Source organism: Apteryx mantelli, chromosome 8 (genome assembly GCF_036417845.1).
Source record: "Apteryx mantelli isolate bAptMan1 chromosome 8, bAptMan1.hap1, whole genome shotgun sequence".
Classification (NCBI taxonomy): domain Eukaryota; kingdom Metazoa; phylum Chordata; class Aves; order Apterygiformes; family Apterygidae; genus Apteryx; species Apteryx mantelli.
In genome coordinates this window covers 12,900,596-12,925,060 of record NC_089985.1, presented here as the reverse complement: position 1 = coordinate 12,925,060, position 24,465 = coordinate 12,900,596, and the positions used below count along the sequence as shown (strand labels likewise).

Below are 24,465 nucleotides of genomic sequence, written 5' to 3'. Positions count from 1 at the left end.
GGAGATATGGAAGGAAAATCTTGCTCCACTAATCAGTGGCAGAGCTGCTATGGCATTCACTAAGGGCAAGGTTTTTAACCAAGATGAATTAGCACTTAATACTTATTTCTGGTGGGCATTATGTTCATCTTGCCAAGATCAGTCATTTCCAGCGACAGCTCTGTTTAAAACAGTAGAAAGACTTTTATCTACTAGGTGATGCTGGACACTATGCTGAAGAGTACACTCAAAACTTGTCTTTCCTTGGTCAGTGCAGTTTCTAGGTGTCTTAGCAGTTGATTTGTTCATATGGGGAAGCCTCACAATATGGTACTTGCATTTTAGTAACTGAATTACTTTATTAATAGCATCAAATCAGCAGATCCATGATCCTCCAATTCCAATTCTGAGACATCCTTTTTGTGTTAAGAGTAGTATTCAGCAATGTTTATTTGGTGGGATCTAGAATAATAAGTACATTGAGACGGCTTCACATTCAACATTAGCCTCTTAATAAACTTTTTTTTTTTAAGAGGTAATCTTTATGGTGGGCATGAATAAACAGAGTGGTGTGATATTGGATGGGAAGGACTTTTAACTTGCATGAAGCACTGAACAGGACTTTTGGGGTCTTGAGAAAGAATAAGGGGAAGAAATGAGCTGATACTGCTGATATTGGGGGTGTGGGAGAAGAAACCTTAGCATATACTAGGAGTATTTTGTATAGTAGTAAATGATTTCTTTCTTTAGTGCTGGGATAATGCCACACTTGAGCAGAATAGTTTTCATTGGTATGCTTTCTCAGGAGGTCTTTTCTGCTTTCTGCTACGTAGGTGTTGGTTTATAAGTTGCATAAACCATAACCATCACTGTGCCTGCCTGGGGAGAGCAAGCCCAATAGGCCCACTTCTCTGGGACACAGAGGAAGCCACTATTCCATTGCTTTCTTGGCTATATAATAAGCTGGTTGCACATCATCTCCTAATACCAGCAATCAAGGCAGATGATAACACATCATGGAGGGTCATGGGAGAAAATATCAAACCTTTAAGTTATCAGACCCTCAGATCTTGATAGGTGTTTTGCCATTCAGTTCAGAGGATATGGTAAAGCAGCGTATAAACACTGAGGTGTTTGGCTCTGTGGAAATTTTACACTACTAGTACCTTCTGAGGTGTCTGAATAGACATAGATCTCAGTCTCTAGGACTGGTGGAACTTCTCCTCAGTGCTAAATCCACAGCAAGAAAAAAATTAAGTTTGCAATCTTGTTGTTCCATACATGCTGACACGATTAGTTCCTCTGATGATGGAAATCAGAAATTAAATGTTGGAGAAGATAGATTTGACACTTGAAAATAATTTTTTTCTCAGGCAGACAAATGCTTCTTTCACTCGTCAATAAGCTCTATATAGTGTGATTCAAATAACACTGAAGAAAATCAGATGCCATATAAGCCTTAGGGGAGATATGCTTTCTGTAGTAAAGTAATTGTCACAGAAATTATGGAAATGTTACACTAGTGATGATTGTTTAATATAGCTTGGCTGGACTCTACCACTGATGAACTGAAACAGATGTGTTGCTTTAGCATGGTATGTACAGGGAAGTCTAGGGTTTGCACTGGTAGATGTGAGATATCCATTTTGTCAACAGAAAAAATCTGTGTTGATAAGTTAGGAATGGTTCGGTTTTGTGCTGTGTGCTGAGTCTTGACATCAAGCAGGGAGTTTAGTGAACTTTACACCTAACCTGGACAGGTTGGATGACTCAGTTAAAAGCCTGAAATCAATAGCTAGTTTAGGGCATTCTACAGGATTCTCAAGGAAATGAGTTCCCTTTTCCACTGAATCAGAAGCCTGGACACCTGCACTGTAAGCTTGTGAAAAGAAATGTCAGCTGACTTTAGATGGTTTTATTCTGTTCACCTCAGATGGTATTATCAAGAGCTGAGGTGGTCATTAAGCTCTCAGGTTTTTGGTCCTCTTTCCTAGCTCTCCCTTACTGCCTTTTTTTTTCTTGTTTATTCAAAGGATATTTAACCATAACCAGACCTTTAGACTGTGTAGTCTAATGAGCCTTCCCCCCCATTTTTCCTGTTCGGTGTCTTGAGCAGCTTTGAGTCCAGGATTACTGTACCATCTTGGTTCTACTGTGGTCTGGAGTGGATCATTATGCTTTCTGCAAAGCAAAATGTTTTCTAGATAGCTACAGCGTTGTCCGTATGTCCATTGCTCCAGGAAGGGCCTTGTGCTGAAGGCGTTATTCCAGCTCTCATTCTTTGCCCCAACTAGTTGTAACGAAAAGCAAATAAAATTTGCCTCATATGGAAAGCTATGTGTTAATGAATGGCTTGCATCTTTCTCTGCTAGCCAAGTGCCCTGGCACAGATCCTCCATGTTGTGAATGCTGGAATTTCACATAAGAAGCAGGAATGTGCTGTGAACTCTCAGTGCTTTGGGATTTGGGGTCAGCTGTGCAAGATGTTGGCCAGCTCTCTCAGAATCAAGGAAGAGCAGACCGCAGGGATTTGGTGTGGACTTTATTTGGATAGGCACTGTACTATGAAAATAGATAACCTTTGACTCCATCTTGGTGTCCTCATTTCATGAAAAGTGCTGTACTGCCTCCAGGAGAAGAGGTTCAACCTTCACTTGTCAAGACTCTCCACTTCTGTGGTGTCTCTGTCATCCTCTAACAATTCTGAATAGAGAGAGGTGGGGAGAAGAGTAGCTAGGACTGCAGGCTGTACTGCTGACGCCTGTTTTCAGTGATCAGCTTCTGCATTGTTAAATTTGAAATCAGTCCACTTTGGTGCTGGTGGCTGTGTGTGGCAGAGCACGCACCCAGCAGGAAAGGCTCTACCTGGACTAAAAGAACAGTAACCACACTAGAGGGAGCATTAGAAAGGGCAGGTGTGTCCTAATTCTTTTTGTCTTCACATACACCTGTTTTTGTAAGATTTTTCTACTGGTATTAGTGCTTGCGCTTTGAGTTTTAAGACTAGGAAGATGAGCCAAACCACCTCTCCCAACCACTGATCTCTGTCACTTTCATAACAGCTGGCCAAGGGGTTGCATTAAATTTTTCCAGACTAAAAATAACTTCCTCTCTTCAGCCGTTGACAGTATAGGGACCCTATGGAAGATGTGCGTTTTATGTAGCATGTAAATTTAGGAGGCATGAACGTTTTCTTCTTTCTCTGACTTGCCGTTAATTTCATAGCATGGGCTTCTATTCATTTCCTCTTAAAATATGTTTAGTGAAGAGCTTGACTGCAAAGAAGTCACTGTGGATTGCACAGGTGTAAATGGTGGCAGGATCTTTTGGCCTGTGAAGGAATTGCCCTCTGGTGGTACTTATCCTAAGGTAGGTGTCATAGACACCTGCAGAAGGTGATCCATACCATCTGTTTCTCTCCTTGGTTAACAGAAGCACATAGCTTAAATTACATGCCTAACTTTTGGATAGCTAAAGTTAGACAGGATAAATCTTTCCCTAACTAATAAACAGTTAATTTAACCTTTCATGTAAAGTGTATGTTTTAGGGATGGTTAAGTAATGAAGAATATAACATATCACTTTACCAGCTACATCCTTAAACATAATGAGCATTCAACTTACTGTATAGCAGTTTTAGTTTAGTATGAGGAATTGCATCAAATGAACCTTATTACAGACCCAATTAAAGGGCAACCACATTAAAGTGAAAAGGAAAATCTGTTTTTCATCAGCTGTGAGAAAACACAAAGCAGATCTGTGTAGCTCTATGTTATCCTATAGTGTGTTAATCAGATACAAGGTGTGACGGAAGCCAGTGACAAAGGGGACCCCTGATAGGGAACAGACACGCTCTGATAATAGGCCAGTTAACGCTTCATAATATTTCAGTGGTTCAGTAGTAAACAAAGTTGGAAGTAGAACTTCAAAAAGGATGGCACATTCCATGCAGAGTCAAGCCATGCATCTTCTATGACACTCCTGGATTTATGGGAACCGAATGTTAAAAATGGTGATGTCAGGGAGCTCCAAAGAGAATAAAATCAACCATCAGAATTCCTCCTTTTATGTTACTGAGCTCACAGTGTTAGTGGTGCTGGAGTACAAGCATGTTCCATCCACCTTCTTCTCACCTCCCTCCCAATTTCTCTAGTGGCCTAACATTTAGAAGAACTGGAGGGGACAAAGCTACTTTTATCTCTATCATCTCAACAGTTTTCTGATTTCAGTTTTGCAGGAATTCCTTAGCAAAGAAGACATGCCTTCATGTGTTTAAAAAAAAAAAAAAAAAAGTCTTTTAATAGCTCAAAACAAAATTGATGGAAGACTTAGTGTCTTTTAGGGAATTGTTTTACCCTAGCTTGCTTTAATTTGGTTTCTTTGTGCCATTTGACTTTAGTCCTGCGTTTACAGCTTTTCTTTCCTTCTGCTGTTATTTCATTAATCTTTTACCCAGCGGTGTTTCTGCGCGTTTCTGTGGAAAATCTACAGACGTAGTCTCGGTCAGGCACTACCTAGATGAGCTTCTTGGTGTTGAGGTTATATAAATCATTCTAGATTATTGCAAATCCTCCTTAGGATTGATGCCAAAAATGAAACTCTTGACAAAACTGATCATTGGTCTGATTCTGGTATGCTCATTTCTTTGTTCCTGTTGCTCATTCACAATGAAATGTCTATTAAAAACTTAACAAAATACTCAAACTGCTTGAATGGATAATGAATTTTAAGTAATATGAAAAATGTTCAATCTCATAGCCAGTGACTTGCCAATAAATTGCTGATCTTGTTTTTCAAAGATTAGAGGGATGATTGCAGTAAAATACCTGGAAGTTTGGAGGCTTATATGCAAGATGGGAAATGTAGAATACATAGGAATATTCTGCCCTGTTGCCATTGTATAAAGAAAAGAACAGTCAGGATCTGAGGAATTTTAACTAATTTTCAAAAGGATACGGTAAGTTCATGATTATTTGTGACAGATGTTCAGCCTGTTCAGATAGTGATATGGAATGGAACAGCAGTGTTGTGCAAGTGAGATTCATTTAAGGTCGCAACTTTGGGAAGTTTGTCTGTAGTGTGCATTGCTAAATGTGAATTAGGAATTTAACCACTGGCTTTTCTGGCTTTTTAAAGCAAGCAAGGTAATGTAAAAGCAATTCAGCTTCCCCAGGGATTATTTTAATTTGCTGTTTGTTAAATTTGGGTTGTCCCCCCCTTTTTTTGCAATCATGATTTCTGGAAATAATTTTCTTAGGACTGCAGGATGATCTCTGGCAGTTGCAAGGTATTTCTCTAAGGCTTGAAAGTAATTCACAGCTGCTGAGGGTTGATATAATAGATAGTGCACAGCTTAGCTCTGGCAGACACAGCAAAGGAGACATTTCCAAGATGCTGGTCAGAAGTCATCATTGAAAGTCGTGCCCTTTCATTTTTTGTGTGTCATTTATTGAATCTCAGTGATGAGCTTGCCTTTTCCAGGGAAATTTTTGTTTTGCATTGCTATTTCTAGTCTTTCCTTTTAATCAAGAGTGGAAGTGGGGAAAAGATCAAGAAGCAGAAAGAGTATGAGGTGTTTTTTCCCCTAAGGACACTGCGTTACTATGTGGCTGCAAGGAATTGGAGTTTTGGTTGAAGCCACTAGGGACTGGGAATGTCTGTAGATTCTGCAGTGATATTTGCACTGCGTATGGAAGTTATGTGAGAGACCAGGGTTTGAACAGGGCTACTTCTGTGCCAAGATGATACAGAGGGGAATTAGAGAGGTCTGGGAATTAAAGGAGTCTAGTAATTAATGCAGACGAGAGGTGAAATGTAAGAAATTCAAAATCTAAGAATGAAATGTAAGAAATACAAAATGATGGCATAGACAGGATTAGAGCCCCAGATCTGCAGGTGCTTTCATGGATGTCCCATCAAAAAGGGAGTTTACATTCTGCTTTAAGCCAAGAGAAACAAACTTGCGATTCCTCCAAGTAAAACAAAGTTTAAAAATCTGCTGCTATAGAATAATGGCTTTGTGGTTGCGTGATGAATGCAACATGATTCCCCATGAAATCTTGGGGGCTCAGGATAGACTGATTAGCAATGTCAGAGAACCCTCTGCCAGAAGGACTGAGCCAGCTGTTTTTTGTGTTATCAGCCAGTCAGGAGAACGGAAAAGGCACAGGGTGGAGAGAGTGTTACCTATGTCAGGTTAATGGCAGTGAAGACAAGGCAATTTGAGTATTAGGTCAGTTTAAAAGCTCATGTTCAGTCCACAGAGGTTTTAGAAGTTTAACTTGAGCTACTAAGCCAAGTTATTCTGTCTTCACTGCTATTTTTTGACCTCAGGTTATAGACAGATCTGCTTTTGCACGTCTAGCTGGAGCAGTTTAAGAAATTACCACTTCTGCAGCCAAGACATTGTCACTGATTGTGTGAATGCTTTTCATCCCTTTCAGGTCAAAATAAAACAGATTTTTAAAACCTTAAAAACCTTAAAGTGCTCCAGCTAGATCTCCAAGAAAAATTCTTGATAACAGTCCTTTGATTAAAGAAGTACCAACCACTGTGCATTACTTGTGAATCTGCCCAAATTGATAACATCTGCAATTTTTATATGTTCATGTGTTAGCTGTGCCCTATCTTTCTGGTAGCATTGAGAAACTGAGTATTATCAGTGACCACAGACCTGTGGATATTCAATAGCCCATAAAATCTGTTTGAATCATAGAGAGAGATGCAAACAGGTAAGGTCTGTTTAGAAGGCTCTTTTAAACAGCTCGTTGCAGTGACCATGGGCTGTGTCACTTTCTTTATAGTGCAATCAGGCTGTAATCCAGACTGAAATTTCATGTCTGCTGTTTGTTTCTATAGCGGCCTGAACCTATCTCCTGTTTCCTTCAGCATTCTGGAGAAGTTCCTCTCAGATTTTAGGCTTGTCTCTTGGATTTCCCTATCCCTTTTATTATGAATGTTGTGTGCCATTTTTCTGGGAATTCAGTATTAAACTTAGAAAGCTATTACAAAATTTGACAAGAAGTTGCAAATGAAATCCTGTCTTTCTGGAGTTTATGAAGAAAAAAAAAAAAAGCTGATTTTATCAAAAGCTTTTTTGTTATGTTTTCTGCTAACTATTTGTTCTAGCGAAATTTATTCTAATGAGGACATTCAGGGTATTTGGTCAGTGTTCATATTTAATCACTGAGATCCCCCTGAAAATTGGCAGTAATTGGCTCTTCTCAATAAGGCAAATGAGAAGACCGTGATAATGGAACTGCCTCACACAAAGCAGGAGGTTTTTCTCAATGGTGTTGAGTTACAAACCATGAGGAAAAGGTTGTACTGCTGGTGCATGTATAAAAAAAAAAAAACAGAATAATGCCTAGCATTTCAAAACAATTGCTTTTTTTGCTCGAAGCGGTCTGCAGACTGAATAGAGGATTTAAGTCATTGAGCCCTGAAATATGCATCTTTCACTGGCATTAAATTTCTTTGGCATTTATCATTTGAAACTAAACAGTTTTGTCTATACCTGGTCCTAAAATCTTGTGTGGCGATTTTTAACAGGAATATGATGAGGAATGGGCTAAAAAAATCCAGAGCGAGAAATTTCGATGGCACAACTCTCAGTGGCTGGAGATGGTGGAGAGTCGGCAGATGGATGACAGTGAGCAGTATCTGTATGGGGATGATCGTATTGAGCCCTACATCCATGAAGGGGATATTCTGGAAAGACCTGACCTTTACTATAATTCAGGTAAGGCAGCGTATGTTAGTGTTTGGGACTGGGATTGCTACCTCTGCTTGTATTTGGAACCAGAACTTGATCTGTGGACATTGAAACAACCTGCTGACTCAAACTAGCAGGACAGTTGCCCTTCTGTGCCAGTGGGAGATTGTCCTTGTTAGGATGTTAATGAAGGATTGAGTACAATATATCCATAACCTTATGAAGTATCACAGGTCTCTAGAAATGTGAGTAGATCTACCTCAGAGAGCTAACTGAGCATGATTACCAAACTGAATAAAGCTGGCCCACGTCTACCTCTTATGTCCGTAGCTTGTTTGCTTGGCAAACACAGACCTTTTCTCATCGCTGTTAACTTCGCAGAGCAGTACAGCTATGGGATTTGATGCTGAATTCTGTTCTGCCTTATGTGTTGGTCCAGTAATGGAATTTTTATAGCAGAGGGTGATGCAAGCCCTTGGAAGATCCCTGTAAAACTTGTGCCTTCCTTAGCAGACGGAATAATTCTGTGACTTTTTGTTAATCTGTGTTTATAATTTTGCAGTCATGATTATTAAAAGGAGTCATGTTCTTATTTGAGATTTAACCCTAATGTATTTTCTAAAGGAAAAAGATGTTTCTTGTGGTCATTTTTTCTTACTCCTATTGATAGCTCATAGTGACACAGTTCTGCACAGTTGAGCTTCTGGAGGACCTCAAGTGGAATCTGCTCTCTCAATCATTTGGTAAAGATTTTATAGTTACTAAGAAAATAAAAATTGTCATACTGAATTTAGACAGTGATATATCTAGTCTAGAATCCTCTCTCCAGTGGTTGTTCTTGCCAGCTGTTTCGGAGGAAAGTTCAAGAAAAAACCTGCAGGAGACAGTCATGAAATAATTTGCCCGCTGGATAAATGTCTGCATAACCTTTAATAACTAGGTGTTGGCTTGCACTCCCCGACTTGCGGTTTTATATCCTTTCCAAACTGGAGGACTGTGTGCACATACTTTTTTTTTTTTTAATAGCTGATTTTGAGTCCGTTTCTTTTATTTTCCATATAAGTGTCCAGTCCTTCGCTATGAAGTGTGAGTCACAAAACTGACTCTGGATGAATTTGCAGAAATAGTAATAAGCAAAACAAAACCACTGAAACAGATAAACTTTATCCGTAGTTGCTATGAGAAGATAAATGTGCAAGCTCTCAGTAGCATTTCTAAAATTATTCTCAAAGTATATCAGAGCTTAAGGATTCTTATTCATGTACTTAGTTATTTATGTCATCCGTACCAACACGCCTTCTTAGTGGTAGATTTTTCCCTTTTGAATCCTCCAGCTTTATCTTACTCTACTAGACCTACAAGGTTAGTAGTGGGAGCCAAGTATAGTTCAGTACCAGGGTCTCTTATTATATCAAGTCTCTTTTGGACTTCCTCAGTTAGAGACATGAAAGCATTGCCTGCTGTAGTCTCCACTTTCCAGGTCTTAATAATAAACCCTTGCTTATTTCACTGGGCCATTTCTTTTCCCAGTAGTGTGAGCTAGAGAGGGAGTGTCACCAGTAACATTGAGTTTCCTGGCTTTTAATCATTTATGTTACAGGCTTAATGTTATTTGAACAAAGATTTTTGTGTTGGAATTGATATTTGACCAGGGAAGGAGAGGCAGAAATCCAGTGATATGTTCTGCAGATGTTTGAAAAGTGCTTTTGTTTTTGGAGGTATAAGAGTAAGTGATTATATTCAAAATACAGATTCACTTTTCAGATTCCTTTTGGCAAGTGCCAGTAATGGTGTGCTGCTGAACTCTGCTAGATTCATACTTTCAAAATGTAGCCAGAGGGGGCAGGATATTTCTTTGAAAAGACTATGGGTTATTGTACCAACTGGAGCAGGCATTTGAATTTCTGAAACACAGAGCATGGCTTAGTCAAAAATACCAAAAATGCAAAACTTTGTCCAGTCAGAAATTAAATGTTTGTATTTCAGTGTGATAATTTTACAGATGACCTGCACTGATAGCTGATGCACAGTACAAATCTCCTCTCAGCCGTAACACTTCCAGAGTTCACTGATGACCAGAGTAGTTCCTATTGCCCTGATATACCAACATCTCTCTTGCAATATAATTTAAACCTACATCAAAAACTTGGTAGAATCTCTGAAGTTACCTTCATGAGTTCAATGTCTCCTTTGCTCTGAAAATACATAACCCTAATTTATGTTGAAATGTACATAACAACAGATGTCCTTTAACTGTAATCATATTATATGCAGCTGATGTTATCCATGTGCTTTCAGTTTCCTATAAATTCATGTGAGCCATAACTCTTGAGTGTTATGGTTTGAATGTTAGCACTCTTGATTGAAGACACTTTAAATAGCCGTAACTCTAGCCTCACAGTTAAAATGTAATGCTTTCTTTATTAATAGAAAGATATTAAGATGATATTTTTAAGTGTCTCTGCTTTCAAATAAATTCTAGGCAAATCTAACTGTTTAAAATACATTGATACTTAATTTTATAATTTTCAATCTGAAATACCACAGGTATAGAAATGCTAATGTTCCACCTCATTTCTTTTTTTGTGTAAAATACAGGATAGGTGAATAAATAGGAAAACGTGGCACAAGTGTTAATAATAGCCACTTCAGCTCTCCTCCTCGCTCTTTGGTTATTTTACATCCGTATGATAACGCATAGCACTTGTGTCTATCTGAACTTGCTGAAAGACAATAATATAGATTGTGCCAGAATACTTGCTCATAAAGTGTTGCTCTTTCACATACTGTATACACATGTATACAATTAGAATATAGCCATGTACAGCTATCTTATACTGCTAAAATGTAGTCTGATCATGGCTAGCATTTTTCATTTACAATCTGTTGCATTATGTTCAGTCACTTTCCCATGAGGTATTATCTTCTAAATGAATCTCTGTAGCACCTCATCAAATGTCTGTTAGAAATCTAGATGTGTCAATTCTATTCCTTTTATCATTTGTCACTGTATTATCTTCAAAAAGCATCAGGTAAATTCATAAAGCACAGGGAGATTTGCTTGAATGCCTGACTCGTCATCTTTAAGCCCCTGTGTCTGTAAGTAACTTTCCACTGCTTCCTGCACAGGCAGTTTTAGTAGTTTTGAAACCACAGAGGTTAAGCTAAGTGGCCTGTGATTCCCTGGATCTTATCTCTTTTTCTTTAAAGTGGAATGGCATTTGTTACTTCCTAGTCATTAGGAATCTTTCTCTATCCTCCATTAAACTATTAAAGTATCAGTCAGCATGTATCTGTTTCTGCTATTTTATTTTATTTTATTTATTTTATTTTTTATTAGGGTGCTTTCTGCATGGCAAGTCTGGGTTCATTTTCATACAGTAATGGAGACAAACTGAAGTAGGGTCTGTTTTCATGAAATAGCTCATTTTATCTAATTATAGCCTAATACTAATTACCAGGTAGGAACTGTGCCCTTAATATTAACAAGAAATGTGTTTTGGGAATGAGAACAGGGAAGACTTAAGCTGGGTTCTCATTCAGCTAGGGTCACTTCACTGACTTGACTTCAAAGACACTCTGGATTTACACTGAAGTAACTGAGGGAAAATGTTAGCCCCTAATTTCCTACTCTTCCTTATAAAGCAAACGGGAGCTGTGAAGTCTTTAAGGAATACTGCTGGCTTTACAAATGTTTGCGTCTTCATATTGCTGGTATTTTTATATAAAAAAAGAATCGGAAAATTGCAATCTGTGTTCTTGTGAGCACATCATAAACAAAGGCCCCCTTTGCAGAGAGAAAGCTCATGAAGATCAGTAAAGGGAAGTGCAGAGTCCTACACCTGTAAGCGTAAGAGTAATAACCGCATACACTGGTACAGGCTGGGGGCTGACTGGCTGGAGAGCAGCTTTGTAGAGAAGAACCTGGAGGTTCTTGCGGACCACAACAGGCTGACCATGAGCCAGCAGCGTGCCCTTGCAGAAAAGGAGGCCAGCAGTATCCTGGGCTGCATTAGGAAGAGCTTTGCCAGCAGGTCGAGGGATGTGATCCTTCCCCTCTGCTCAGCACTGGTGAGGCCACATCTGGAGTACTGGGTCCAGTTCTGGGCTCCCCAGTACAAGACATGGATTTACTGGAGCAAGTCCAGCAAAGGACCACAAAAATGATTAAGGGACTGGAGCATCTCTCATATGAGGAGAGGTTGAGAGAGCTGGGACTGTTTCACCTGGAGAAGAGGAAGCTCAGGGGGGACTTTATCTATGTGCATAAGGATCTCATGGGAGGAGGTAAAGAAGACAGAGCCAGACTCTTCTCAGGGTGCCCAGTGACAGGACAAGAGGCAATGGGCACAACCTGAAACACAGGAAGTTCTGTCTGAACACAAGAAAACACTTCATTACTGTGAGGGTGGCTGAACACTGGTGCAGGTTGTCTGGAGAAGTTGTGGAGCCTCCGTCCTTGGAGATGCTCAAAACCCAACTGGACATGGTCGTGGGCAAGCTGCTCTAGGTGACCCTGCTAGAGCAGGGGATTGGACCAGATGATCTGCAGAGGTCCTTTCCAGCCCCAACTATTCTGTGATATGAAGGAGGTGAAAGAAGTGGTTTTGAAGTTTCTTTCCTGTTTTATTTAACCCATTTTAAAAGATACAGTGGTGAAGGGCTGAGGAATTAAGACTTTTATTCTGCTAGCCTATATTCATGTTTGACCTTGCGCATTACTTTTTCTCTGGGTCCACTTTTGTGATGGGGCAGACAAGATGGGTATTGATATAACCCTCCAGGCCTGAGAATGAAGGTGAGAGCAATAGTTCTGAGTTACAACTTTTCTCAGGGCAGTAGGCTAAGCTGCTTGGAGTCCCAGCAAGTTTTCTGTCGTAATTGAAGCTGCTTTTTTTCAGTATTATTGTTACTTGTCATTTCTCCCAGAAGTGTTGCAGATTGCTAATGAATTCCTAAGACAAAACATGATTGTTGCCTGCTTGCCCCCAAATCATGCTCCTTCACACAGTCCCTGTATCTTTCTTGTTTTTTTAGATGGCTTAATAGCCCCTGATGGAGCAGTGAGTCCAGATTTCTTCAGTGATTATCATCTTCAGAATGGAGACCTCGTTGGGCAGCATCCCTTCTCCAGCAGGTAAACTGCTGTTTGAAAGGAATGTAAATAATCAGAAAATGACTAATTCAGGTTTCTTTATAGGGCTTCATTTGTGTTGTTCAACTATGTTTGCCGTCTGTAATTTTAAATAGCATTATGTTCTAAATGCATAGTAGGGGGAATGATTTGCACTGGAGTTTTATGGAAATCATATATAAAAGAATTAATCATTTTTCATCACATTAGAAAACCTAGTCTGTCTTTTGAATTACAAGTTTCTTTTAACACATTAACATGCATGTTATAATTCATGTTAGCTTTCTAAAAACTCTAAGAATAGTAAAATAAAACTAGAACACACAGCTAAGTGCGTGTTATGACAATTATTCAAATATTATTCAGGCATCATTGTTGGGAAATGTCTAAAGAGACTCTTGAGATGCTGATTACCTAGGAGAATTTTATTTCCAGTGTTCTTAAGTTGTTAAAAATAAGTTTCTCAGCTGCCAAAACTGTTTGTGAACTTTTTTTTTTCCCCCTCGAACTAAATCTTTCCAGGATATTCTCAGTTTGATTACCAATGGCATTTACTTTGAAAATTTGCTAGATGAGCAAAAGATGTCTCTGTTATGGCCTGACTTTTAGGAGATGTTTCTCCGAATTGCCCCTCTGGTCTCTGACCTCGCCTTCTCTAAATGTTAGTAAGCTGTTCCAGTTTGGATTTCTGCATAGGTTTCTCCCATGAGTTCGAAATAGAACAGTCTCATTTCAAAGAAGATGGTCCTTTTCTTTTCTTCGTAGTTTCTGTAGGGTTTAGGAAATGCCTTTTATAGAGCATGAACTATATGCACTAAATAGGAGGAAATGTTTCAGACACTCTACGATCAATGTACAGAATTCACTTTAACAGGATGTTATCTGGACATGCACAGCACTGTGGTTGAAGTTGTTTATTTCGAAAGTAATAATGTTATTTTCACTGCTTGCAACTTTATTCACTGTTTGTAAAATATGAGAAACTCACAGTATGTACAGCTGAAGCAAAAAAAAAAAAAAAAAATTTCTTCTTCACCTTGGCTCCTTGTAGTTGTTAAGGGGCAGTGGAAGGTGACATTGGTTTCTTTGTTCTACCTGTAATGCACCAAAAAGCTGAACATTTGGCAGAGGTGGAATGGTGGCAACATTTATAAGAACAATTTAAAATAACTAAAATCCTCAAAAAAGTAGGACTAAAAGATGGGTCTCCTTGAGAAAGGGAAGTTTTTGTTTATGCTTGGTAAGGATCAAGTTTGGATTGGTGTGCGTAACCCTTTGCATAAAGTTTGTATTTGGGAAAGGTATACTGACACAGAAAGTCCAGGAAGATGTGCTTGCCAGGTAATTTTTTTGCTAAATATCCAGTGTTAGTGACTTTATATTTATGAAGAGTATAATTAATTAATGTTTTAATGAAAGCCTTTGTGATAGACCAGCCAACACAATGTCATCTGATCGTTTCCAAATGTGCAACTTTCCCTTCAAAGCATGCTGGTTACAAAGAAACTGAGGGAAGTATGAGCTATATGTTACTCTAGAAGTCTTAGTATCGCAGTTCACCATCTTGAACTTTGAAATAGAAACATAATCCAGGAGATGCCAGGTTTCTCTATTAACCAGGATCTTATGGGAACATTATGTGGGTAGGTGACCTCCACAGTCTTCATGCCCCTTTGCCGTGGGAGGAGAGTGTGTAGGGGGAAATTTGCAGACTTCTTTGTTTCCAGTAAACTAAAAATAGCCCCAGTCAAGATCCTCCTGGTTTGCCAGCAGTCTTTCAGCAGGGGAAAATCTTGTGTCCTTGGGTGGAAGTTAAAGTAGATCACTGAACCTCAAATTTCAAGCCTTTGTCAAGGACCTGTGTTTGTAAGCTGCTTTTTAATCTGATCTTCCAGCTAAAATAAGTGGCAAAATAAATTTGGTGCATCTTTAGTTAAAATAAATGTTTGTAGAATTTCTTTGTAATGTCTCAAGGCATTTTAGAGGCCAACCTCAATAAACAGGACAGACAAAAACTGCACTTTGGTAAACTACAAACCTGGTAATTGCCTATTGTTGATAGCCCCTGTAAATATTAAAATTTCTCATTAGAATTCCATTTTCTAGGAAGGCTTTTTCAATATGATCGCTCTGTGGAGTTATCTGCAGTCCAGACATGCAGTCTAATTGGAAACAGTGTGGACTGTTGCAAATGTTCTGTCCTATTTGTAACATAGCAGGACTGGATTGTTTGATAGAATAGATACTGGCAGTCGGACGGCGAATCCCAGTTTTCAGATGTGTGCCATTATCGTTTTGAACTTCTTGGCGCCAGAAGCCAGGATTTCCTGATGCTTAGAGCTAATGTAAAATGCATTAGTGCTCCAAGGCATGAGCCATGGAATTGCCAGTCCCATGAGTTTGGAGAGTCAAACCCTCCCTTTTCCCAAATTTGAATTGGTGTTAGAAGGTAAAACCATACGTGCTAGAGAGCCTAATTAAAAATAATAGCAGCAAGTCAAGACTCTTTTTATGTGTTATATAGTGTACATTTCATCCATACCAAAACATAATTCTAGGGTATTTTTATGCTTACATTTTAAAGCTAACAAGAACCTTATGTCAAGGATTTATTTTTAACCAGTTCCAGCTTTTAATAAATCAAGAATTTTGTTATAAAAATGGTTCATTTTTCTATTATTCATATTTGGATATGTTTTCAGAAACTTTTAAAATAAAGTTATGATTTGCACAGACAACTAGCTAATTAGTTGATAGTGACTTTTCTGTGAGTTCAAAGAGGGATGGTCTAATACTGAGTAGCTGCATATTTCTCAGTCTTTTCATTTGTTACACTTTCATCTTTTTATTTGTTATACTTCTATTTGTTGCGCCTGCGTCTTCTGTTCTTGGTCTTCTATATTAAGCTTTATTGTTCTATAATAGGAACAGTTGTTTGCTTAGCAATGGGGTGAATTGGGAAGGAGTCTGTTCTGTCATTTTAGACCACCCTGTGAAATTTGAGGTAGGTGACAACCATAATCTGACTTTTTCCACTCAGCTTTGAAAAATCTAATCCTTTCTTCTCCTTTCTGTAGCCCTATGAGGAAGTCTTAGGATATATCAGCTGTTTAATTTCTCTGAGATTATTATTTCCTATCCTGGCAGCATGCTCAGACTGGATCAGGACAAAAAGATTAAGCCCTTGCCTCCAGGAGAAGCTATATAAATCTTACAAGTAGGACAGAAAGACTCACCTTTTTAGTGCCTTCATGTCACTGAGAAGCTGGGCTGGTGTTGAACTGGTGTTGGTGTCCCCAGTGCATTTATAGAGGGAAGTGTTACCAGGGCTTAAGTGGGTCATGATCACCAAGCTCATTTTTTGGAGCTAAAGAAATGGGTCTATCAGGAGGGTTTTCAGAGACCACAGCCAAACTCAAGTTGCCTTGAAGGTCTGTACCATAAGAAATGTTTAATAATACTTGCACCAGGGAAGTCAGCCCAGACCAGCTGCCATATATCAGACTGTTGTTCCAGTTATACTGCATGGAGCAGGCAGTGAAAAACATGCCTTTCCTTGGTTGTAGTGTGCTTCTAGTCGAGGTCCAGGGTGGCCTCTGCTTATGCAGTTCCACCCAATTACGTTCAGGAAAACTCAGGGGAATCAGAGTTGCAGCTGCATCCAGAGGTGCGAGCAGCTAAGTCAGCACCTTCCCTGCAACCGTGGGGAAACCACTGCTGTCTCCTGTGGAGTCCCTGTCCCAGAAGACAGCAGACCTACATGTCCAGACCTGCTGCACAGTCTTATTCAGGTAGGGAAATCGGTTTTTAAAAAAGTTGACATATTTATATATGTGTGCCTGGACTCACTGGGCTAGCAAATAATTTCTTCCCATAGTTTTTTTACAGGGAAACACCAAGAAATAGTATAACCTGTAAGAATATCCACAGATCGGTTGAATTAGGTGATTAGGTTGAATTAATTACTGACTACTGTCAGGATTGAGAATACTACCCTGCATGATCAATTCTTGCATCAAAAAGTATGGAACAACTTTGAAGATAATTGTAGAAGTATCTAGGCCTAAAATTAGAATACTCTCTCGACTCTACCTGTGCTTGCATGCTATTCTGGCCATATCCTGAAGCAAGCAGGGATAATTGTCCATTCCAGTATTTGTCAGCATAAAGGAGAAGTGGCATGCAAGAGAAGACCTGGAAAGTTGGCGTTTTTGTAATATTACCACCCTTCTTTGAAAGTAGGAATGGTACGTTTTAGCTAATCTAGTTTGTGAGTTTGGCAGCTTCAGGTGAAAGCTCTTATCTTTTATTTCTGAACTTAATTTCTTAATAGAGTTGTATTGTTGTGTATGATGTGTATAAATAGGAGTTATTCAAGAATACATTGTACACAGAAGTGATAAAATACATAAACAGCATCTCTCATTTTCCTCAAATGTTTGGAGCAGAATGCCAACAGGTCCTAAGGTATGTTTTCCATTCAGCTAAAAATACGTGACTGAGGAGGTTGTTTTGACAGCTTGTATCCAGGTTTTTCATTGGCTAGGAAAAGACTTTTGTGATTAGATTACCAGCTTTGAATCATCATACTGTCTTTCAGAAGCATATGGGCATTAGGCATAGATTTGAATTTTTCATCTGTTATTAAATATATTCAGGGTTCCTGGTTCTAATAAGTCTTAATATAGAGTGAAAGTTTTATGATTGTAGCAAACAAAAAGTCCCTCACCTTTGGCTAATGTGATGACAGCTTAGTGTCTGAGCTGCAAGGGAGAAAAACCAGCTTTCAAGCATCTATGGTCATTTATCAGATTTTAATGACCTTATAGAGATTAATTACTTTCATAACACACAGGCAGAACAGTGATGACTGACTATCTCATAATAGAGATTTCCACAGGACTTCTCTTTCTGTTTGGGAAAGAGACCACTTTTTAACCTTTTCCAGCTATACCTAGATAATGGCACAAACTTTAAGTGGAAAAGCCAATTTGTTGTAAATATCTTCATCAGAGGTCTCAAATTCTCTTTGTGTAGCTTTAGAAAGATGAATAGTAGGAGTGCTGGAGCTAGCCCAAACTCATTTTTTCTTGCAGAGGAAGTTTTCTCCAGTACAGAGTCTTTTAACTCCATTATAAAATTTAGCAGAGCTGCCATTGCACAATCTCTGTTTTCACTGAGACAAGGAGTTTCTGTGTGTGTGCTGTTCCTGGCGTGTGTACTCACATGTCCTTTCAACAGAGACCTGACTGAAGCTTCTTCCCAGGAAGCAGTGAGGTCTGGCATGTCAAACAAAACCAGTTTTATGGGGTGACTGTCTGTTTCTGTCCCTGATTGAACATCTTTGCTCTTGTCTGGACTTACAGCGGAAATCTGTAGCTGCATTTTTTCTTTTTACCATGGCAGTTCATTGTGATATTTTGTGAACTAAGTGTCTGGAGCCAAGACCTTGTGGCTTTGCATTGACTTCAGTTAAACTGTGTCTGTTTTGGGGAAGTATGGGCACACATGAGCTAGCTTTCAGTCTTGAGGGAAGCTGGTGTGGGCTTCAGTGATTGACTACACGGCAAGAGGCCCTGGTGGGAGCACAGGGGGAAGACTGTATTGCTGTGACTTCAGTTACCTCTAGCTAAGCTATCTGCGTGTGATGTCTGCATATGCTAAAATCCCGCACTGACTGGCAAGAGTAGCCATCCCCTCGGGCTTTTTTGCTTGGGTGCCCTGGGGAGGATGAGCCCTCCATTCCAGTGCACTCCTGCAGTGTGGTGCACACTGCCAGTCACACGTCGCAGCTGGGTAGCACCTCTTCAGGCCAGATGCAGGAATTGCAACAGGTGCTGGCAAATACGTACTTTGTAAATGTTTCTAAAAATGTTTTTAAATGATCGTACCCATAACTTATATCCTACATGGGCATTTGTAGCTATCTCCCATATAGATCTTCATCTTCAATTAGATTTATGCAAAGCAGTCACATGTTTTTTTTCTGAAGCACTGAAACTGGGATTTCATCACTAGGGAGGTACCCTGCTTTAGTGTATAGGAGCTGCAGGATCTATTTCTGCTATAAAGAACCCTCTCTCTAAGGACTGGAGGAGTTGGAGACCCTGCTATGGAATATTTCTCATCTGTGCTTGTGTCTTTCTTTTGAAACAGCAATTTTCAATCATGTGCATAGTTTATTTAGAAGTTTGGACTTCCACCCTTCCAGCAGCTAACTGCCATGTTGCAGGTTATCTCTGAAAGTGAAGAACTAATGCCTTAGTTATATGTAGACGGTAAAAGTGAGCTGCCTCAGACAACCGTTTACAGGCATTAGTGGCAGAAGAAACTGCCTGTTTCATGGCTCTTAGAAAGATCAGCTTAGATAAGCAAGCACATGTTCTGATGTGGGGTCTAAGCCAGAGTAGAAATGAAGATATCCACATCTTTCTTTTCTTATCATTTAAACACAGGCAATAATGCTTACCTGTTTTACAGGTGGGATTCAGAGATGAACATATAATGGGTTTTAAATCTTTTAATTAATGGAAAGAAAAGCTAGCGGAGTGCAAATTATTATTAAAATATGATTTTACTTTCAAACATTTTACCATAGTGATGTTTTTTACAGTTCTGTGCATTACTCTTTTCTTTTCCATACTTAAACTTCATAAAAAAAACCCACTTTTTTTCCTTTGCAGTATGTTCAGCAGGGTTGTACTAAGCTTCTACCATTTGGACACTATTTAATTTGCATTTCCCAGGAGAATTGAATTAGGTTTTATTAGTAAATTGGGCCTATAACCTCGTAGGCAGGTTTTATTAGTTTATCACACATCAGTATTAGCAAATTGTAAATCCCACTGAAATGAATTTGAAAAGGCTTAAAGAGAGGCCCAGAACCAGTGAAGTTTCTGGATTTTTTTTTTTGGTTTCTGTCCCACGAAAATGCTGTTAGTGGTAGCACAATTGAATCTTTTTTTATCATATTCTGTTGTCCTAACTGCCTACATGTTTAATTTTTATGAAATTAAAGCGAGTAGGGTCAGGAGGTTTTCACTATATTTCTGATTGAGCTCTATATTGGCTTGACATAACATATAGAGATAAAATGCACCTCTTATTTGGACAGTACAACATTTACTGACTGCTCATGTGCCACAGACAGGTACTTTTAGCCATTTCTTTTTATTTTATTTATTACACAGTGTCTGTTCAGATGTTACATACAGATGGGACAAAGATCTTAGATCTAAAAAGAAGTAAGGAAGGGAGAACTGCTGCCATTTGGGGGTTTTGGTCATGGCATGGGACAAGCTAGTCCAAAGACTTCATTTGATTTCTGCAGATCCTGGATCATGGCCTAAATGACAAAATTCAGTGTGTATATTTATTTATTTCCCTTATGTGCATACATTTGGGAGATGTGCATCCAAAACCCGAGTGCTTCATCTCTGGGAGCTTTTGAATGCTGGCCTGAATTTCTTCATGTAGAGTTTATAATAATTTGTTTCTGCACCAGTACTAAACTACAGTTATCTCTTTCCTTTCCCTGGTGCTTTAGGTAGTGGTCGTATTCCCTGGTAGTTATCGTTTTATGAGTTATTTCATACTGTGTTCTCAAAAGACATGTTTATACAAATTAAATACTGCACCCTGATCATATTATAATCCCTTTAGGTCTCACTAACATGCATTGGACCAAATTATGCAGTTATAATATGGAGAGCTGTTGGAGCCTTTTGAAGACAGGGGTCTGATCCTTTAAGGGGAAGAAGATTCTTCTGTGTGTCCCATGCATATCAGTGGGATTTTTCCAGGGTTTGGGGATCTGTTGCATACTGCACCACAAAATAATTTGGATCTCAGCACTGCCTGTAGTTTGGGAGTATCCAAATGTAGACAATATTTTTCATATAAGCTGTCCTCTATACAGCAGCTTTTTTGTGTGTTTGGGTGCTTATTTATTATTGCTCTGGTCTTCGACTTTACTAGGAAGACTTTCGAAATAGCTCTCCTGGTATCTCCCAACATACAGCTGGTGTCCACAGTGCGCACAGAGTCCTTGCCCCAAAGAGCTGATAGTCAAGACAGAGGCAGGACGCCAAAGGCAAGAGGAGAGAAGTTATTCATCCAAAGCCAGCTACCAGAGCCTCAAGTCGAGCAGTGCTCTCCTGACTGCTCTCTCAGTGCCCCATTGACCAGACCACACCATCTCGCCAAGGTGTGTGGTCCATAATCGCGAAGGATCACATTGCACAAGTTTCATTTACTGTAAGGCTGTTTAATTGCTCTGAACAATTACACTAGTGTGCTAATAGGTGAAATAGGTTGGTTGGGAATATTTTAAAGGTGTAATTTTTTCAGCAAGGTGCAAATGCCATTTGGGAAGAGAGTTAGCATTGAGTTTTTAATGCACTTCAGCTCTTTTGGAATATAGGGTATTGGGGCCTTTTCACTTGCAGTCATTTCTTTTACATTTTTCAGTTGCTTTTTATTTTACTATATTCCACCTGCAGTTTTGGCCTAGTTTAACTGACATGGTTTAGGTGGCTGTTAAGAATTTTAAAAGAATACCAAAATGTTGTAGCAGTTAGCTCAAGTCCTTTGGAATGTCCTACCAAAAAGCCCCCAAACCTGGGTCTGTCTCTTGAAATGTAACATTAATTAATTCCCACGTTCTGTCTGCTGCTCTTAGTCCCTCCAGATGTGCTACTAGGAATAGACTGGCTCCCCAGTTACAAGCCATGTGGGCTCTGTAAACTGATTTGCACTTATATTAAACAATAAGTGAACAGAATGCGGAAGAGTTATTAAAGCAAATGTACATTGCTTATAAATCTCAAAGTAAAATATTAAAATGCAGTAAATGGGAATGGAATGTGCAAATGAAGACCTGCCTGTTTTTAATGAGTTTAGCTGTGACCTTCTCGATTTCAACTGAAAGAAAAGAATTTTATTTTTCTCTTTTAAAAAAAAAAAAGGGAAAAGAAACTATAAAACTCCTTACAGAAGTATCTGAGACAAAAACAAGGAAATATAATGTTCTAAACTTGACTGGTCCAAACCACTCAAGCTGCTGTGACAGCTCATAAAACTGAGAGTAGTTTTTAACTGGACTCTGTTTTACATTGCCAGAGTGAATTTTCCTTGCAGGAAGTAGCCAGAAGGTTTATTTAGTTTCCAGACTGCTGCTTTGATCTTTCCATTCTGTCACTTCTCAGGTTACATAGCCCTTTTTCACTGCAGTAAATCTGCAACAGTTAATGAGAATAAAATTTCCTCCTTCTCACTGATCGCATGCTGTTAAATGCCAAACCACAGCCAGCAGCATATTTGCAGAATTCAGCTGCACTGTACAAAAACAGCACAATCAGTTTAATCTTGTTGTTTTTGTAATTCATTTTATTGAGCTTTCCTTTTTCAAGTGACCTATTTTATCAAGACAAGTGGTTGCGAGGCCAGACCTGGAAGAAAGATTTAAAACTGTAATAAACTGAAGGGTGTTTTGTATGCTCTGTGTAAGCATGCTCACAGGATTCAAAATTAAACCTACAATGAGTAGTTTTAAAAAATCCCATATTTCAGTGGGATATTTCTTAAGGTTATTATCTGAACTGAACATGTGCTGTAAACTAGTCCCAAATATAAAAATTAATTAAACAGGTCAAATTAATTTCTTTTGCCAAATAGTTGGAATTGTACTGATTTTAAAATTGACTCTCAATCTCTGTGTTTATCAGCTTCAGTCATTCAAATATGATGCTGAGCCTCCCTTTTCCCTTCCTTCTGGAGAAACAGAGGATTTTTTTTAAACTATGAGATTTAAAAAAAAATACTAAGTTTAGGGAGTTTATTTGCCTTCTGGGTCTTGAGCTTTTAAAGTTTATTTTTTCCAAGGCTCCCTGCCCAACCTTTGGCCTGGAAACATTTTGTTTTTCTTTCATTTAATTAAAGTTGAAGGTTTTGCTTAATAATGCTATTCAAAGATATGGATCTCCAAGAAAATGGTTGATGACTGTATTTTTATCTGGCTTGTTCCCTAACATATCCAATGTTAAAGCAAAAAAAAAAAAAGAAAGAGGTAAGAGACACTGAGACCTATTCCTTTTTGATTTACACTAAAATCTTTGCTGATTTGGGATAGATTTTGACAAGTCTTCACTAGGGCCCTGTCTTGATTATATAAAACTGGTTAAAATCTGGCCAATCATCTGTGGTGGTAAAAATCTTTAACGTTTGTTCATCAATAATAATGTTCCCACTGCGTTTGCTGTGTGCGCTCTAGTGAATACTGCAAATCCCCTGGTAATGTTAACTTTCAAAAATGAGTTTGAAAGCTTTTATTGGCCACAGCTGTAAGTCAAAGTAGAACAGAGTCTTTGACTCTCCCTCCCTTCCATTCTTTGCTCCAGCACCGAGATTTTCAACCGCTTTTCTCACGAGTGGCACTTCACTGCAGTGTCGCTGGGCACTCAGAGCAGGTGCCGGTTGTTTCTGCACTGTGCCTGTTGCAAACCATCCATGGCTTAAGTTGCCTGGTTCTTGGTGCTGAGCCTGGGGACAGCATGACTATCAGCCAGTAACCTGTTGGCATGGCTCTTCTGCGTATTTGTGCACAGAGAAAACTTTTTTTTCCTATTTGTGTTGAAGCATAGAGCTGAGAGGCAGTGCTTGGACTTGAGGAGCTTATATAAATATTTAAAGGAATAATTAATTGCTCAGCTGGGAGAGCTTCAATCCAGAGCACTGGAAACTTGCATTCCCACTTCAACTACTTATCTCAGGGTACATCTTCTCAGTGATCCTGATCTGTAACCTAGCAGAGGAAGCAAGAAGTACTTCTCCTCTAGAAATTGAAAGGTTAGTCAGAAACCTACTGAAGATGTGGACCAGATCCTGAGCTGATATAATCAGTGACACCAGTCACACTCTGCATTTGCCGCTTTCGGATCTTATTCTGCTCAGGCTGGCAGAAGGTTCTGTCTCAACGTAGCACTGACATCACTGGAGCTCAGTAAAAGAGATGCTTGAAACCTTCCCAAACCAGACATTACTAGTTTAAGACAATGTACTCTTCAATTTATAGAGTTGACACAAATACTTTGGCCTGCCCAAGAAGAGAGGGGAGGAAAGGATATCTTCCTTGCTTTTTTATTGCCTACTTCTCAGGGCTTTTTTATTTGTTTTAGTTTTTAATTAATTTTTTAGAAATGGATGCATCTAATCAGTGGCTTTGGCCAGGTGTTGAGCCAACAGCACAGAGATGTCTCTGTTGGGCTTATAATGGAAAGTCAAAACTCTTGGTTTCTGTTTCAGCTCTAACTGTGCAGTTGACTTTTTAACAAATCCTCTACAAAATAGCTGAAAAACTCCTCTACCACCTGGGGGAGCTGTGAATCTGGGTGAGGGAGTGTTTGTGAAATTATTTTGATGTCCTTCAAAGAAAGAGGATGGCTGTATGAAACAACTGAGTTGCTATGTTGTCTGCTGGCTGTATTTTTGATTGGTTGCGTTTTTAGCAGATGAGATGAGTTTTTTGTTTTTTTTTTTGAGGAGTGTTACAACAGAATCAAAAGTCTCTTTTTTTTATCTATGTCAGACTAATTTGAATCTCCTTATTACTGTAGTTTGTCACTTGCTGTCTTTAATGTTT

The 24,465-nt window shown here is 39.0% G+C and overlaps 1 protein-coding gene across 3 annotated transcripts in view; it reads left to right on the top strand.

Moving 5' to 3' along the window:
* The window catches only part of KIFAP3 (kinesin associated protein 3), a 72,387-nt gene that overhangs the window by 39,393 nt on the left and 8,529 nt on the right, over positions 1-24,465 (top strand). For 2 of the 3 annotated variants that reach the window (XM_067300655.1, XM_067300654.1), the window contains 2 exons: positions 7,531-7,720; positions 12,731-12,830. In XM_067300655.1, the coding sequence (XP_067156756.1) occupies positions 7,531-7,720; positions 12,731-12,830 (290 nt within the window). Of the gene's footprint in view, positions 1-7,530; positions 7,721-8,363; positions 8,437-12,730; positions 12,831-24,465 lie in introns of those variants that run through there. The other variant, XM_067300656.1, reaches the window with a different exon arrangement.